The following is a 17666-nucleotide window of genomic DNA, read 5'->3' as shown; positions in this document are numbered from 1 at the left end:
ACTTGAAAAATTTGGTAAATGATATACAAGTGTGTCTAGGACACCGGTAGACGTCAGTCTGCACTTGACCAAGAATAATGATAAGAGTGTCTCTCATCTAGAATATTCTAGGGTCATTGGCATTTTGATGTATCTGATGAGTTGTACTAGGCCGGAAATAGCTTACTCGGTTAGTAGGCTTAGTAGATACACAAGTAATCTCGATGCTTCTCATTGGAAGGGCATTGTGCGGGTGTTAATGTATTTATGCTACACTCAGGATTATGGGCTGCATTATACTTGATATCCAGCGGTGCTAGAAGGCTATAGTGACGCAAATTGGATATCAAATATAAAGGACTCAAAGTCCACTAGTGGATATGTGTTCACTCTTGGTGGGGCAACCGTGTCTTGGAAATCTTCCAAGCAAATGTGTATATCTAGATCAATGATGGAATCAGAGTTTACTGCTTTTGATAAAGCAGCGGGAAAAGCTGAATGGCTTCGCCATTTTCATTGAAGATTTGCCACGTTGGTCTAAACCTATGCCAGCTATTTGTATTCATTGTGATAGTCAATCTGCAATTGGTAGGGCACAGAGTAATATATATAATGGAAAGTCTAGACATATCCGTCGTAGACTTAATTCCATACGACAACTACTCTCGAATGGAGTTGTCTCTATAGACCATGTAAAGTCTAAAGGACAGCATTGCGGATCCGCTAACCTAAGGGTTAAATAAGTGTTGGTTGAGACGTCGTCAAAAGGAATGGGGTTGAGACCTTTGGAAGTTACCGGAATGGAAACCCAACCTAGTTGACTGGAGATCCCAAGATCTAGGTTCAATGGGACAACCTAATTGCGTGTAACGGTGGTATGTCACTAAGGAGGTTAAACCTCCAGCCATTCCTTCTATCAGTGATACCTGCAAGTGTAGAGGTTAAGCTGAGCTTTTAATGACTCTAGTGTGTGAAGCTGTTGAGCAGAGTATAGCAGGATACTCAAGTAGAGTCACCTATGTGAGTGTGAAATGGGGCTGCTTCTAGAAGAATTGGGCAGGCCAAGATTCTTTGAAACCACTCGCTGAACCAAGCTAGTGCCCAGGGCCATATAGGGCACACCAGTGAGAACAGAATGGTGGTAGGAGTAATTCCTGTGTGAGATCTATTGTCTCAGTTTACATAAACAACAGAGCAGTTCAAGATGTCATGTGCACTGATCAGCCAGTAAACTCGATAGGTTTTCACTGGTAGAGGTTCAAAGCCAAAAGCTACCTTCTCTGATGTCGGGGTTAGTCCGTTGAACTCTCTCCAAGTCTTTATTGTTGAACAGTGTTCGTTTGTTGAGTCATTCGGTCAATTTTTATTCATGTGGGGGATTGTTGGAAAAAATGGATTTTTGGTGACTTTAATTAAATATTAAAGTGGGTCCCAACTGTCTGTTGTGTTGGGTCCAAGTGGGTCTAGATACTTTGCAATGAGATCTTTACACCACAAATAGAATGGCCAAAAACCATTGAGAATTAAATGAGAAATTGCCCCATGAAGTTAGCTTCATGAAAGAGTTAATGGGGTTTGTAACTTCTACTCTTATTGCAGAGTTTAATAGTGCATTAACGGGGTTTGTAACTCCTGCCTTTATTGTAGAGGTTAATGGTGCATTAGTGACCAGCCATAAAGGCTGGAGGCTTCTCCTTTCTCCCCTATACATGTATAAATTGAGACCCTCCTGTCAAGTCTCAAACACAGAAATTGTTTCTTCCATTCTTTAGTCAGTTTGCTAGAAATTTCTACAATGAGAGTGTTGTTACTGTTTTTGTTCGCTAAGCTAGACAGAAAGTGCTTCTGCCGTAGTTGGTTTTTGACCGTCATATCTTAGGAGACAGATGCCGGGATTCCTCAAGCACTCGACCCGTGAGGCGGCGAAATCTGTTTTAAGGAAACTGCTACCGTGCAGGCATCGGTTTGGTTTCTTTACCATTTTATTGTTTTGTGTATTTCTGTTGAAATTTAGTTGTAATTATCAGCAAATGTTCTTGGTATATAATTTTGATTTCTTCATAAATCTATTTATTTAATTTCACAATTTAGACAACAATTTTAGCATTACATACAAATTATACTCATTCTACCCTACATTACATATACTATTTCAAATAGACTAGAATGACAACTAGCACCAACAACACAACAATAAAAGCAAAGGCGTAATTCAACTTATCACCAACTCTCTCAATCACCATTACCAAGTCTCTATATTGTTTCATATTCTTAACATTCATGTTTTTGAGTTCCCTATTCAAGATAATTACTTCTCTAAGAATAGATAAGACATCCATGTGTTCTTCAAGAATATCATTTTTGACTACCTTCAAATTATGCTACATATGTGAAAGGATCCACCACTCAAAGAACTTACAGCCATTCATAGAATGGGAGCATACAAAATATAAGCAATTTGGATTATCTGTTGACTGAGAAATCTTAACCATAGCTTTGCTGCCACATCGACAATTATGATCGTTGAATCTAACTTCATGAATGCCGGCCATACTTACATTCGACATTGACATTGACCTACAAAAAAAAATATCGAATAGCAAAAATAATTTATAATATTAAGCAACCTCCAAGCACAATTTGATCCTTAAAGGAAAATCAAAGACCTCCATGGATCTGAGATTCCTATTCTAGGAAATCACCACAGCCTCATTGTTACTTAGTTCGGTTTGTGAACAATTATTTTTCTTCTCTCTCTCTCTCTCTCTCTCTCTCTCTCATAATTATAGCGATCCCGGTTGTGCCTTTACTGTTCTGCTGTATTCCGAACTCGGTTCCGTGATGTTGGTGGTGGTATAACTTGTTGTCATCCTTTAATTCCACATGATTGAGTTTGAGGATGTATTGGGCAGAGTTGTTACAGGTTGGTTAGGCTTTGGTTTCAATTCTTTGTTGCCTAGTTTTTAGGAGGTCCGCTCGAGCGGGTCTTCTTGCGCTCGAGCGGAGATTGCACGCTCTCGGTTTTTTCGTGTCCCTGCAAAACTTCTACAGGTGTGATTTTTACGCTCGAGCGGGTCTCTTTACGCTCGAGCAGTAGCGCTCGAGCGGGTACTTTGGCGCTCGAGCGGGTAGCACCTTTGGGTGTAAGTTCTGGGAGGGGAAATCTACGCTCGAGCGGACTGGTTTTCGCGCTCGAGCAGGCCTTATTGCGCTCGAGCGGACCTAATTTTTTATTCTTGACGCTCGAGCGTTGTGTTCTCCGCTCGAGCAGGAATGTCGTATATCAGTTGGCAGCTGGGCATTTTAAAATCACTTTTTACATTCTCTCTCTCTCTCTTACTTTCTAAAAAGCCATTTTGAGAGTTCCTCTCTCTAGAAACTCCCTTCTCTCTAGGGTTTGATCTAGTTAGAGTGTTTTCTTTTCCTTCGGCCTTTGTAAAAGTTGGGTTGATCGTCGAGGGCTACACATTGATTTGAGAAATTGAGTTTTGGAGCACGTTGAGTTTCTTCACCTTCTTTCCTTGAGCTCCGAATTTGAGGTAGGGATTCCTACTCACTCTTATGGTCTTTGACCTAGATTTTTAGTTGTTTTGATAAAGTGTTGAAGTTGGGTAATTTTGGGACTTAGGGTTTCAAAATGTTAAAAGAGGGTTTTGTTATTTTAATTTCAAGAATGTGTATTTTGAGTTTCAAAATAATGATATTGTTGTTGGTTGTTGAAATATAGACCATTGGGTCAATATTGGGAAATGGGGTAGAAAACCCTAATTGGTTGTATAAATTAATTAGTATGATTAATTTGAAAAAATGGTGGTTATATGGAATTGAGTTGGAAATAATGAAATTGACTCATTATATGGTTGAATAGTGGAGTTAGATTTATCAATTGCTCACTTTTGAAAACATTGATATTTTATCTGTTGGAGCTTTTATTATCTGTTTAGAAATAATTGCTTGGGCTACCGGTGGAGGGTAGTTTTGATTGTTGTAGACAATGCATGATGATTAGGCAAACTAAAACTAATCAATTGGATATGTCATAAAGTATGACGGTTGATAGAATACATTAACATTATGTATTGATTGATTGTGTATATGACCTTTGTGTATATACGTTGTGTGTGTGGGAGAAGATAGGGGATGTACTCCACGGTTTAGGGGAAGATAGGGGATGGACCTCTAAACCGGATGTTGTTCGGGAGGAGATAGGGGATGGACTCCACTGATACAGCTCATATGCTTGTCAGATAATGTGTTGATATAGCTCATATGCTTATCTTTGGAAGTGTTGATACAGCTCATATGCTTATCATTGGAAGTGTTGATATAGCTAGTATGAATATCTGTTGAAATGTGGATACGGCTTATATGCTTATCTGTTGAGATGTTGATATAACTAATACGTTTATCTATTGTAAAATGGGAAATGTCTAATATGAGTCACTGTCCCATAGAAGTGGTTGGCCAGGTTCTGAGCCATTGATGTAAATTGTGAAATTGATAAGAAATGGAAATTGAAATGAAACATGGACATGGTGGTCATGAAATGGAAATGGGTTATGAATTGATTTATGGAAATTGAACATTTATCAATTGCTAATGTCTTAGTCATTGCTCATACTGTGTTTAGCATATCTCTACTAGGCGTTGGCTCACCCTTTATGGGACATTATTTTCAAGTACAGGTAGTATGCCACCTCCAAGGACATAGCTTGGAAGGTGATGAGAGTTGAACACTCTTTTGTTATTTTGTTTGTATTACATGTATATCAAGCCAAGGGCTTATTTTGTATAGAGTTAGTACTCTTCTTTTGTGTAATCAGGTGTTGACTTGAAAAGTTGTAAGCCCATAGGGCATTTGCTTTTGTTGTTAACATGTAATACAGTTGTAAGAACTACTCTGATGAATAGAAATGGTTGGTTTCTTTTATATTAATGCATGTCTAAAGTGATGGGTTTTATGTATTTTTTTTTTGAGGGCGTTACAATAATTAAGGGACTATAAAGTTCCTTCTAATGAGTTTCAAAGGTATAAATTTTTCTCCCATGAAATTTTTTTATAGGTTGCAATCTTATGTTTCTTATTTTAATCGTTTAAATGTAGACTGAAAGTGGAAATTTAGGGCAAAATTCGTTAGTTACTCCACACTTAGCAATTTTATTTTTTTCAATTTTTTTGAGCCAATATGATAATCAACAAATACATATAAAATTAGAACAAAAATATATCTATGAAATTAGGGTTCTTTGGAGTAATGTGTATCAATCTTATTTTTCTATATTTTTTTAGGCCAATATGGTAACCAACAAATGCATACAAAATGAGGGCAAAATATATCTATAAAATTAGGGTTCTTTGGAGTAATGTGTGCGCATGAGACAGAGTTAGAGAGAGAGAGAGAGAGAGAGAGAGAGAGATAAATGATTACAAGAACATAAAGTTTCGTATTCGGGTCTTAAGGATTTGGGTATGGCCGCTTTTGCTGCCGGCAGTGTACATGGTGGTGGTTGTCGTCTTCCTCTCATCTTCCTTCACAGAGTTTGAGTTCGTGAGAATAGAACAGAACAACTCTGTTTTGGAAATTTTGAATTAATTTTTAATTTTGAATTTTTTTTTGTACTGAAGCAATCTGAGCCACCCATTGTTAAGTGGATGACGTAGCTCAATTTGGATCGTCCTCCGGAAAAAGCACGGGAGACAACTATTGGAGAGGATTTGAACTTGCAGTGATAGTACCTTCTTTTTATCGAATGGGATGGTCTCTCATTCGTCACCTGTCCAAACATTGGCCGAGTTGCAGGCTATGATGGTGCCGAAGGTTGGTACGCATGGGGAAATAATGCGATTAGAGTTTAAATGTAGGCTCCCATGTCGGAGGAAGTATAGGTTGTTGCCAATCAAAGATAATGAGACCTTAAGTAATGTTTTAGAGCTCCCACATAAATTAGGCCCTGATTATTTTTTGGATTTGACGAGGGCAGGACCATTGCTGAAAATGCGAGCCATCGGGGTCACTTGTACACGGCTAATGTTCAACGATGGATTGACGAGCACCAAGCTAAAGCGAATGTGCATATGTTGGTACCGATTAATAGGTAATTTTTATTGGATGCACCGAATTCACTACACATTAACATTTCGCACTTGTCGATCATTGGTGCTAGTCTATATTTAAACATATATGCATATTAATCCACGTACATACATTTTTCCTGCAGGGGAATAGGGGAATATGAGGTGAGGACAGCACTGCATGGGATGGGGGGTGGTGCTCGTCAAATAGTTAGTCTCCGACCACCAAGTTGTTCATGTGGGAAGTACACATTATTTCACTTGCCATGTTCCCACATGCTTGCTGTGACAGCAGATTTGGGCGAGGACCCTTTTCCTTTCGTTGCACCAGAGTATAGGTTGGAAGTCCACAAGCGTATCTTCGCGCAGAAGTTTAGGCCCATGCCGCACGAGCACTATTGGCCTGACAATGATTACCCAACTTTGTTTGCAATTCCAGCTCGACAACGTGAAGTTAAAACGGGTCGTCCTCAACATAGCTGCATACACAACGAAATGGATACTTCCAAACAAAGTGGATTGCACCATTGTAGTTTGTGTTTGCAAAGAGGGCATGATAAGAGAAAATGTCCAGCGAGAATCCGCTCGATTCGACAGTAGTTGTTTGTCTTCTTTACGTATTAGTTCCACGCTACTTTCTTTGAATTGGAGTTGATGTAATATTCAATGAATCAGTATTCAGTAAATTCATAATGTATTTACGACTTCAATTACTAATGACATAGATTTGGTCAAATGTGGCAAATCTCTTCAATTGCTTTAGTTGTTGCAAGTGTCCTTTGTGCACTGGATTGTGCAGACTTTGGTGCGTTGATGGTCGATTGTGTCCTGACCTCGGTGGACACGAGTTTATCTAATGTTAGAAAAATGCAAATATTCACAGAATGAATTGATAATCACCAATATAAATGCAGATTATATTCAATGTGTGTTTTGCCACATTTTGTTATGTGGGAAACAAATTTTTTTTAAATCTTTTTTCCAAAATCCATTACGTCGGTGAAGGCCCATTTTATGAATTCAATCATTTCTCGGACATTTACTACGTATTCGTATATGCTTAGTTCTTGTAAAAAGTTTGACTAATGTATTTCAAATCTACATAAAACTCTCTTCAAACCTCCGTACTTCTTTCCTGTCCAAATGATAACTCCTTTAAAGTGAAAGCACGTTTTTTCATGTCATACAGGTTGACGTGACAACACATTGACAATAACTTTAATGACATAGGTACCATGTGAATCTTTTCTCCTATGACAATAATGTCAAATGAATTACTAATCACCAATATAAATGCATGTCATATTTAATGCGTTGCCACATTTTGTTACGTCGTGAATTGTTTTTTTAGTTTCCAAACATTCATTACGTGAGGGAAGACCATTTTATCAATTCAATCATTTGTTTTAAATTTAGTACAAATTGGTAAATGCTTAGTTGTTCTAATGGATTTGAAATCTACTTAAAGCATGGGTTTTCATGTCATAATTTTGGCATGACAACGCGCTGACAATATCTTTAAACTCACAGGTACCATGTGTACCTTATCTCCTATCACAATAATGTGAAATGAATTACTAATCACCAATATAAATGCATGTAATATTCAATGCATAGCCACATTTTGTTAGGTGGTGAACTGTTTTTTAGTTATCAAGAAATTTTTCCAGGCAACCCTTTCTTTTTGTTTTCCCTAACTTGTTGCAGTTTGTATACCTGTGGTATACTGTCAGGTCGTATTCTAATTTTGTCAGCATATGTATGTACTATTGTCAAACATCTTGTTATCGGACATCGATTTCATATATGAAAACTTGTGCAGGTCTATGACTCATTTAGCAAAGGAGATCCCATTATTGACTCATCAGCATCGAGCTGATACGATATGGCGTCAGTCGGTATAAATTATTTACTTGTAATCGATATTTGAATACTACACAAACACTGTAGTTGTTACATAATATAATGTGAAACTGTAAATGTTAGTCCATGGATCATCCTATTTGGACATTTCAATGGTTTAGACAAATTTCCCTAACTGTAAACGTTAGTCCATAGAGAGAGAACAAAGAAGATTATATTAAATGGACCGCTAGCTTAACCAAAAAAAAAGGTTAAAAAGTTGATAATCATCGAGTTTAACAATTACCCCAAGTTCACGCTTATGATATTAATGACTAGAGTATCGAAGAAAGTTGATAATCATCGATTAGAGTTTAGAGTTTAGAACACAAACAATATCAATTATTGACAACGTGAGTATTTTAGATTGTTCGTTTACTTAAATAACTTTTAACTTATTTCATATTACAACAACTTGCATTAATATAGTTCGAGCGACATTTTTCATTTCAAAATAAAGGACTTTAAACTCTTCAAAATATATTCATTATATGTTATATTAGTCTGTAATATTTCATTGTATTCATTTGATCCCTAACTTATTTAATTCTTATCTCAATGATGAAATGACGGCTTAGTTATATTTTACGCCCTTCTAATTTAACTGAAAACCACATAAACCCCCTTTACAGTCTACAGTGAAGGGTACAACCCAACTTCGTTAACAAGTGTACCAAACATTCTAAAACTTATATTAGTTTTGATGGAGCCTTTTATTTCTATGTCATGACACTGCAAATCTGTGTCTGTATGTATTTATCTTTGTACATTTACACCACTTACGCACTATGCACCACTAAAATGTTGGTTATCTCACCCACTGGTTCAGTTAATAGAAGATGGGTTCATTATGAAATTTCAATTGTCATTTGTACAAGCATTATGTCTCTTACACACAATGTTGTCTTGTACAGGCGAAAGATCAGCCGAAATTGAAATGCCAACGATCTGATTCTGGCATATGGGACACCGCCTTGGACCATAGAGTCCTACGTTGCCTACTCCGTGCGGGGTTCTACGGGGTGTATCGGATTGGGCCTATTCGATTGGACCACCATCTCGTTACAACTCTCGTATAGAGGTGGCGCATAGAGACGCGCACATTTCATTTTCCTATTGGAGAGTCCACAGTTACATTACAAGATGTGGCTATTCTATTTGGCCTACCGGTTGACGGACACGCAATCACTGGAAAAGACCCAGGAAATAAGTTGGATGATTTGATAGCGCTATGTGTGGAGTTGTTAGGAGCCGCACCTACAGCAGAAGACTTCATAGGCTCATCGCTTAAGTTGAAATGGATATCAGAGCATTTCCGTCACCTTCCACATGATGCATCCGATGAGACGGTTCATCATTATGCTCGAGCCTATATTTTGTGGCTTATTGGGGGGGTACTCATCCCCGATAAGTCACAAAATATAGTCAAGATGATGTTTTTGCCACTACTTAGAGACTTTGACCGTATTCAGGAGTACAGCTGGGGTGGTGCCACATTGGCATGTTTGTACAGGATGTTGTGTCGGGCAACTAAGGCTGATACGAAGGAGATCGCTGGCCCACTAGTGTTGTTACAAGTGAGTTGCAATGACTTATAGTTTTATCTCATATTCTCAATTGCCATGTTTTCTAAAGTGCCTACTGTAATAAATTAATAATGGCATCATTCATTGTAGGTTTGGGCGTGGGAGAGATTGAGCAGGATTGCCCCTAGTCGGAAGTCGAACATTGCTGCTGGCGAGCGTGCCATAGGGGAGGGCAACCAGCTGTTACCACCTGGCCCGCGAGCTTGCAGGTGGAGGGTTCCCTTCAGCCATGAGGTGATATCGACTAATGTCGGTGTCATCTTCCGGGTCCAGTTCGACCGCATGGTGGAGAGGGAGGTTTGTAATTTGTTCATATGAATTTACCCATTTTTTGTTTGTCAACCTCCGTTGTACGAATAGATCTCTAAATTATTGCATTGCTATTGCAGTTCATATGGGAGCCTTACAGGACGGAGTATGACATCATGACCAACTTCCCATCGTATTGTACCATTGGTCGAGACATATGGATGGCGCGAGTGCCACTTATATGCTTCGATATCATTGACTGACATCTCCCCGACCGGGTGCTTAGACAATTTGGACGAGTTCAGAGTGTGCTTGATCACTTTGACGCCCACTTGGCTGTGCATTTTAGAGATAGGCGTGGCAAAATGGCCATTGATTGGGCAAAGGAATACCAGACATTTATTGGTGAGTGGAACAACCGACGCAACACCATTGTCCATGCAGAGAGGAGCAATGAAGTGCTTACATCTTTGGACCCATACATGTTATGGTTTCGCCGTCATACACGTCTAGTACTTAGTAATCCGAGTAACATTGCTGCCTTCGGATACCAAGGCGTCGGGGGTAGTTTAGAGGGATTGGTAAGTTCTTTATATTCTCCAAAACAACATTTGCTTAAGTTTGTGTGTGTTTGTTATTTGGCATTGATGGTTATGTAACACAGCTACCATTACATTACAGGTTCGTAGAGTTGCGAGGGCATATCACATGGCAAACGCTGCCCATATTACACGCGATACTAGAGAAAAATCGGATGCCATTGCCGAGATACGGGAGTTATTGTACGATGGTTTGCAACAGGCACACCGACGTGACCGACTAGATTTCGGCCACTTTGGCGAGGATCCTTATATGGGGGTAGATATTACAGTGACATCAATGCCGCACCCGAATATGCCATCCACTGAGCCATCGACATCAATGCCTCCACCGCATCCTACCGCACGTCATGCACATCAATTGGACTATTTCGATATGGAACACTTTGGTGAGGGGCCTTCCATGGGCCTGTCCCCTCATGGTCCATCTATAGCAATGCATACACCGCAGACTTCCCCACCTGAATGTACCAATTACACATCCCAGTTTGCCCCTGAGGTAGATCCTCTAATGTCTGAACATACTTCCACACACCATGGCCATATATTAGACCCCTCCTGGTCACCACCCCCATATAGGACAGCAGTTGGTACCCCGGTGACTCCCTTAGCACCACTGTCTACTACATGTCTGTCTACTATGATTCCCTCTGCGTCGACATTGACTGCACCCAACCCTTTCACAGTACCATCATCTCCTACCCCACCATCATCTCCTACAGCACATATAACCTTCACCTACCATGTTGATCCACTCATTACCCATGACTTCCACATTGACGGGGAGGGGGAGGGCCAGGTCCATGCACCTACCAGAGGGACAAGTAGGGGTAGAGGTTGTGGCGGCCGTCGTGGTGTAAGTAGAGGTCGAGGTCGAGGGCGAGGGCGAGGGCGACGCCAAGCAATAGACCATGACAATAATGCAGCGGATGATGGCGTTTCACAGCTTAGTGCTGTATGTGAAGGTGTTCCGGAGGTGGTATCAAATGATTGTACTGCAGCCATTGGTGATGTGCAGCCAGCTTCTACAGAAGCGAGCGAGGGAGTCGTACGTGCAGCAACGCAAGATATACTCAGAGTATATAGTAAGAGACCCAGGAGACAAACCCATGGAAGGGGTTGTGGAATAGGAGGAAAATTAGGACATTAGGAACAACCAACATTTGTAAGTATATGCAAACATCACCTACCAGGTTGTGTTTTCACTTGGATTAGTCTACATTGTTTAAATCAACATTAGTCTACATTGTTTAAGTTGTGGCTTGTTATATAGTTCTGGCTTTTGGCTTATCTTATCTTGTAATTGTGGCTTATTTTATAAGATTCTAGATGCTGATGCTGCTACTATTGTTGTTACTGTTTTGAAGGAAGGGGTAGCTGCTTGCTGTGTTGCTGGTTGCTGGTTGCTGGTTGCTTGCTGCTTCTTCATTCTGGTTGCTGCCGGCTGTGTGTTGCTGCTGCTGGCTTGGATCAGTGAGCTGATAATTGGGTATGAATTTTATGGTCTTAAAATAGCTTTGGATGTGTTGCAGCTCCCCACTATTAGCTAAAGAAGTCAATGAATTGATAGTTTAAGCACTAAATTGAAGCATGTTCTGAACATTTGGAATACCTATATTTTCTATTTGTTTAGCTACTTCATGCATAATTTGCTTATTGAAAGTGGCAACATTTTTCACTGCCTTTTGATGTTTGCAGTGACATGAAGACTGTGTAATTATTATAAGCTCTAAAGATAGCGACAACACAATTTCTGATGTGGAAAACGCACGCCGTCAAATAGCCAGTTTGATTCTCAAGGTGATGTAATTTCTCAATATGTAATAAAGTTGTGATGTATTTGATGTGCTCAATTACAATGATGTGATGGTTATCATTTTTTAAAATTGTTATGCACAGTTATCATAATCATACCCATGTTCATTAATGGTGTGAGTTTAACACATCATGCATAAGAAAGAAAATGCATATATTTTATCATGCAATCTGTAAAGGCCCCCAGTCAAAGTAATGAGTTTTCATGTATTTGCTAATTTTACAATATATGTGCCTCATGGTCCATCCATTGTAGCATCACAATGAACAAATGCATGTGATATGCACCTTGATTTCTTCTTTTTTCTTTTTCTTTTTCTTTTTCTTTCTGAATTTAAATTTATAATGTTTCTAATCTATTCAAATTTGAAACCTCTCCATATATATATATATATATATATATATATATATTTTTCCTGTTCTGTGAAACAAGAGGTTATATATTTATATACATTAGTTAATTTTTTCTTCTTTCAATTTACTACCATTAATGGGTAGTCAGTTGTTTTGGTTGAAATTGAATAGCCAAGCTGTCAACCCTAAATTAATTTTTTGTGCACTTGTAGGGTCAGAGCCAAATTTCTTACATCATGTTTGTGGAATATAATTTAATATTTCATGCGCTTTTAATTGAAATATACCTTATAATGTGGGGCTTTTTGAAATTTTTTGCCATCTCTGTGCTTTTGGCATTTTAAATGTTGTCTACCAATTAGGCCTCGTTTGGCAAGTTATTTTTTTAGCCAAAAAGTCACTAAAAAAACTAAAAAGCCAACCAGTAAAAAGGATCCCAACATAGTGCATTAAAGTGTTTCAAACTCTGTGATATTTTAATCCCCACCACATTGCTTCTCAATTTTTATATATTGACATACACTCATAGCATTCATCATATTGTTGCCAGCCTATATTTCTTGTCATAACTCAACTCTTGTTTGCTTGATTCTGTTGATTCTAAAAAATGTTACCTATGGATTGGTTTTATTTATCCATTTTGTGAGTCCATATATGGCTGATTAGAAGTTAAGTTGCTTACCTTGTCATGGTTGATTAATGGAAAAACATATTGTCTCTGCTCTCATATTTCTTGTCCTATGTTTTTTTTTTTTTTTTTCTGAGGCCTTTTGCACTTACATAGTCTTTAGAAGTGTTATAACAAGTTTGTTTGTTTATCTTATATGTTAATGAAAATGGTATGTACTGCCTTGTCAAATTGCTTGACTGAATTGTATTAGAGGTTAATTTACTAGTGAAATTCTTGTCTTATGCTACTAGTAATGTAAGAGTCATTGTCGAACCTTATGCTACTAATCCTGTAAAGCAAGAAGGTACTACGTCTTTATCCTGTTTGTGGCTGCTCAGATTAGTTACACAGTTCCTTTTCTTAATTTAAGTATAACCATTTAATACATTGTTTCTTGACCTAAATTGAATTTGGATACCTTTTTATGACAAGCAAAATGAATATGGTTGTATCCACATTACTTTATACTCCCCATGGAAAGAAAACATGGATTTGTTGGCAATTTTAAATATGTGGCTGTCTCATGGATTCTTCATTCAGCAAAACATGTTGTATAATTTTGAGATAGCATAGAGATTGTTGGAGCTTGAGAGACAGAGGTCATAGCTTCCGAAATATGCTTGTCCTTGGTGCAGGTATCATTCGCCAAACAAAAATAATTGGAAAAGTAATTTTGAGATAGCAAATGTTAGTATACGTTCCTAGAATAATACTGGAAGATTGCATTCAATCACTTATGAGAATAGTGAATGTGCATTTTTGTGCAATTATATACTCATTACGCTTTCTAGAGAGAGAGAGAGAGAGAGAGAGAGCTCTATCGATCCTCTTTTGCCAATTAGTTGACATCTCTTGGTAGCCAATTAGCTGTTTACTGCAAAACATAGGACTATCGTGGTGGCGGTGGTGGTGGTTGAAGAAGAAGAAGAAAATTATAATAAAAAGAATCTGTGCTCTTTTGCTTATTAGCTGTTTACATCTCCTGGTAACGATTGCAAAACATAGGTCTATGGTGGTGGTGCTGCTATTGTGATGATTTAACTTTCATAAGGATTTGTCCATTATTATTATTTAAGTTGGTTTTGTGTAGTTATTATTGTTGTATTTGATCACTTATGCAAGAATATGAATTGAGATTGTGACAGATATGTTTTTTGTGACATGTCATAAAGAATTCAATAAAAACAAGCTACTGATTTTTATATGTTTTACTTTTTGTTTATGTCTTTTGTTCTCTTTTCTTTTTCCCCCTTCCCGCATTGTATTTTTCCTACTTTCCAGTGTTTTTTGTTTAGTTACTCTTTTTGGCTGGTGTTATTCAAGGAAAAATACATGATATTTTGGGGTAGGAGATCATGATGAAAGGGTTGTGACTATGGAATAGGTGAAATGACATTTGTTGGGCTGCAATTTCTCCTAAGTGAACCATGATAGACATAGCATATTTTTGATCGTCCGAAATATGACAATGTTCTTTTGTATGAAGCGTAACTAAGGAACTCTATAGTGTAGTTGTAAGATTGCATGTTGCTCTGTCTTTCATTTTAGTTTGCTGATTGGTAGTCATGGATGATTTGGGTTGATATATATATCTATTATCCAAGCCGCTTTGATGCAAGCTAGGTATTCTTTACTGTTAACAAACCTTTAGTGAGCTCAGCTATACTATGTTTTTGATTCACATATTGCTTCCTTTGCAAAATTTGGGAGAACATTCTTCGGACCATAGCATTTCCCTCTGATTATATTGTGTTTGTCAATTAAATCTTGTATATACTAGTATAGTTGGAAGAAGTTGGTTCTTTTCCAAGTGTTTTTTCAGGTTGTTGGCAAATATTTCCACAGCCTTTTTTGGCTATGATTTTAATATAAAATTGAAAAAGAAAAAGAAAAAAAAGAGGGTTATATAGGTTGTGAATGCAACCAAATACACCAGAGGCCTTCTGTTTTTGTTGTGTTTTTGGTGTAATGCACATGTTTTTCTAGGGCATTATTTCTGCAATGAATGACACACATCTGGAGCTTTTGGCACTTTTGGATTATTATTATTATTATTTTAAAGTGTATCTGAGCAATTCCATTCTATTTTCTGGTGGCATCAATGTGAGTTACATTCCCCTTTCACCAATTGGTGTTGTAATTTCAATTTCATATTCAAAGATAGAATTTGTTAAGAACATTAACATGTAAAAAAAGTGATGATCACGAGCCCACGGTATTGGCCCATTATAGCAGCATCTAGATTGGCAAAATTTTGGCTCATGACCAATTTAGTAAGAACCCACTAGTTTGCAATTGCATCGCGATTGATCATGATCATGATCTTACTCATTCCCTCGAACTGTACACTGACAGAATTGAATGTGCAGCAACACTGAAGATAGAATTATAGCAGAAAAGGTTGAGGAAGGTAATCTAGGTACTGAGGGGAATATATTGCATTGATGGTTTGATTTCTCATTTTTTTCCACATGATTGAAATTAAGGAATGTAATCTCATTTTTTCCACCGTTCAAATGCCACGGCCAGCTTTCCCGTGACAAATAGGACCTGTGACAATAGACGGAATGTAATTAGCACGTGTATGTTGGAAGTTAAAGCCGAAAACGCCTTAAACTCAACTGAAAAAGGGCGTTAAGAGGGCGAAACTCTGAAACAGCCCCCGCACCACCGTTCGGATGTCACGGCCACCTTCCCTATGACAAATAGGACCTGTCAAAATAGACAGAATTTAATTAGCCCGTGTAGGCTGGGAGTTAGAGCCGAAAACGCCTTCAAGTTAACCGAAAAAGGGCGTTAAAGGGGCAAAACTGCGGAACAGCCTCTGAACCACCGTTCAAATGTCACGGCCAGCTTTCCCGTGACAAATAGGACCTGTGACAATAGACGGAATGTAATTAGCACGTGTATGTTGGAAGTTAGAGCCGAACACGCCTTAAACTTAACCGAAAATTGGCGTTAAAGGGGCGAAACTGCAAAACAGCCCCCGAACCACGTTACGGAAGTCACGGCTACATTGCCTGTGACAAATAGGACCTGTGACAACAGACAAAATGTAATTAGCACGAGTAGGTTGGGAGTTAGAGCTGAAAATGTATTAAACTTAATCGAAAAATGGCGTTAAGGGTGCGAAAAAGCAAAAATGGCGTTAAGAGTGCGAAAAAGCTAATTGATAAACTCACGTTGTTGCTGTATAATTGATATTGTGTGTTATATCCTCATAAATCGTTATTTGCCTATTTTAGTTGAAATAACAATATGTTAAGCTAAAAGGAATCATTGACTAATTTTTATTAATATAGTCTTGCTATATCAATTGGTACATTCGTTGTGTTATTCATCTAAATTCATTTGAGCTAGTTATCTAATTTTTTCCTTCTCCATAAGCTAAATTACTTGTTAAATAAATTGAACCATATTCTGTTTAAACAAACATCATGCTCTGCATTTTTTATTACTTACCTCACTGGTTTTTGTTGCAGATTGATAATGTTGGCATGGATACAGTGATGTTTTTGGGCCAGATTGATGATGTTTGCATGGGCGCAATTTACATTATATTTTTTGTTTATGGAAAACATGTACAGCTGATATGTTTTGTTATTAAGTTTTTTTTTTTTTTTTTTTTTTTTTTAAGTTTGAATTGTAATTGTTGGTTCGGATAGTATATGTATTTGTTAGATTATACTATATTTATGGATTTTTATTTTCTTTGATATGTACGGTTAGTAGTTAAGTTGTGTATATGGTTGAAAATTGAATACTACAGGTTGTGGAGAAATATTTTTATTGAATGGTTGAGAATTGAATGAATGAATGGATGGATGAATAATTTTGTATATGCACAGGTTATAGGTGAGAAATAATTGAATGAATAATTGAATGAAATCATTTTGAATGAATAATTGAATGAAATAGTTTTGTATATGCACAGGTTACAGGTGAGAAATAATTTTGGATGAATAATAGAGTGAATGAATGGTTGTGGAGAAATAATTTTGTTAATGTGGTTCTTATATGAATTCACCTTGTGTAGGTTTTACTTACTACCACAATGATTCTGGCTTGCCTACGACCACATTGGCCCTGACAGATAATTGTTCGAAGGGAACGACCATATGTCAAATTTTAGGGTTTAATGTTAAGGGCTGGTGTGGACGGCTTGTGTTTTCACCATCTCAATGCCTGATATTTCCTGTTTCTAAGCCTTTCTTTCGTTATCAGTATGACTATATACTTCAGTTAGCTTTTTCTTCATGTCTGGCAACCAAGTTTCAAATTTATTTTGCATTTCTTCTCAGGTGTTGTCCCTGTATTTGATCCCATTTTTGTCCCTCAAGATGTCAACACATTTGATGCTGAAGCACCAAACATTGCAATGCCGAGTCTGTCACCTGCTCAATCTAACAAACCATCTTTGCTTACTCTTCTTGGTCAGC

General features: G+C 37.8%; 1 protein-coding gene and 2 long non-coding RNA genes across 3 annotated transcripts; all 3 read left to right on the top strand.

The window, feature by feature from the left end:
* The first annotated feature begins 7871 nt into the window (after window positions 1-7871).
* LOC145813738 (uncharacterized) lies at window positions 7872-9761 on the top strand. The gene is made up of 3 exons (XR_014356973.1): window positions 7872-7950; window positions 8869-9531; window positions 9631-9761. It is a non-coding gene; the product is annotated as an uncharacterized LOC145813738 (long non-coding RNA).
* A 714-nt stretch (window positions 9762-10475) lies between these two features.
* On the top strand, window positions 10476-11546 carry LOC145813581 (uncharacterized). The gene is made up of 2 exons (XM_082909184.1): window positions 10476-11224; window positions 11261-11546. Exons 1-2 carry the CDS (start codon window positions 10498-10500, stop codon window positions 11536-11538), a joined length of 1005 nt encoding a protein of 334 aa, XP_082765310.1. The 5' UTR covers window positions 10476-10497; the 3' UTR covers window positions 11539-11546.
* A 217-nt stretch (window positions 11547-11763) lies between these two features.
* On the top strand, window positions 11764-17029 carry LOC145813768 (uncharacterized). Its single transcript, XR_014357036.1, has 3 exons — window positions 11764-11877; window positions 12087-12188; window positions 16710-17029. It is a non-coding gene; the product is annotated as an uncharacterized LOC145813768 (long non-coding RNA).
* The last annotated feature ends 637 nt before the right edge of the window (window positions 17030-17666 follow it).

Source organism: Camellia sinensis, chromosome 15 (genome assembly GCF_055761805.1).
Source record: "Camellia sinensis isolate YWXY chromosome 15, ASM5576180v1, whole genome shotgun sequence".
NCBI classification, from domain to species: Eukaryota; Viridiplantae; Streptophyta; class Magnoliopsida; order Ericales; family Theaceae; genus Camellia; species Camellia sinensis.
This window is presented reverse-complemented; position numbering and strand designations above follow the sequence as displayed.

What these genes read in the sequence shown, in the direction of transcription:
- LOC145813581 (XM_082909184.1), top strand. Translation starts at nt 10,498, where the DNA reads ATGGCAAACGCTGCCCATATTACACGCGATACTAGAGAAAAATCGGAT. An exon ending in AGGGACAAGTAGGGGTAGAG is followed by an intron (nt 11,225 to 11,260) that starts GTTGTGGCGGCC and finishes GTAGAGGTCGAG; the next exon opens with GTCGAGGGCGAGGGCGAGGG.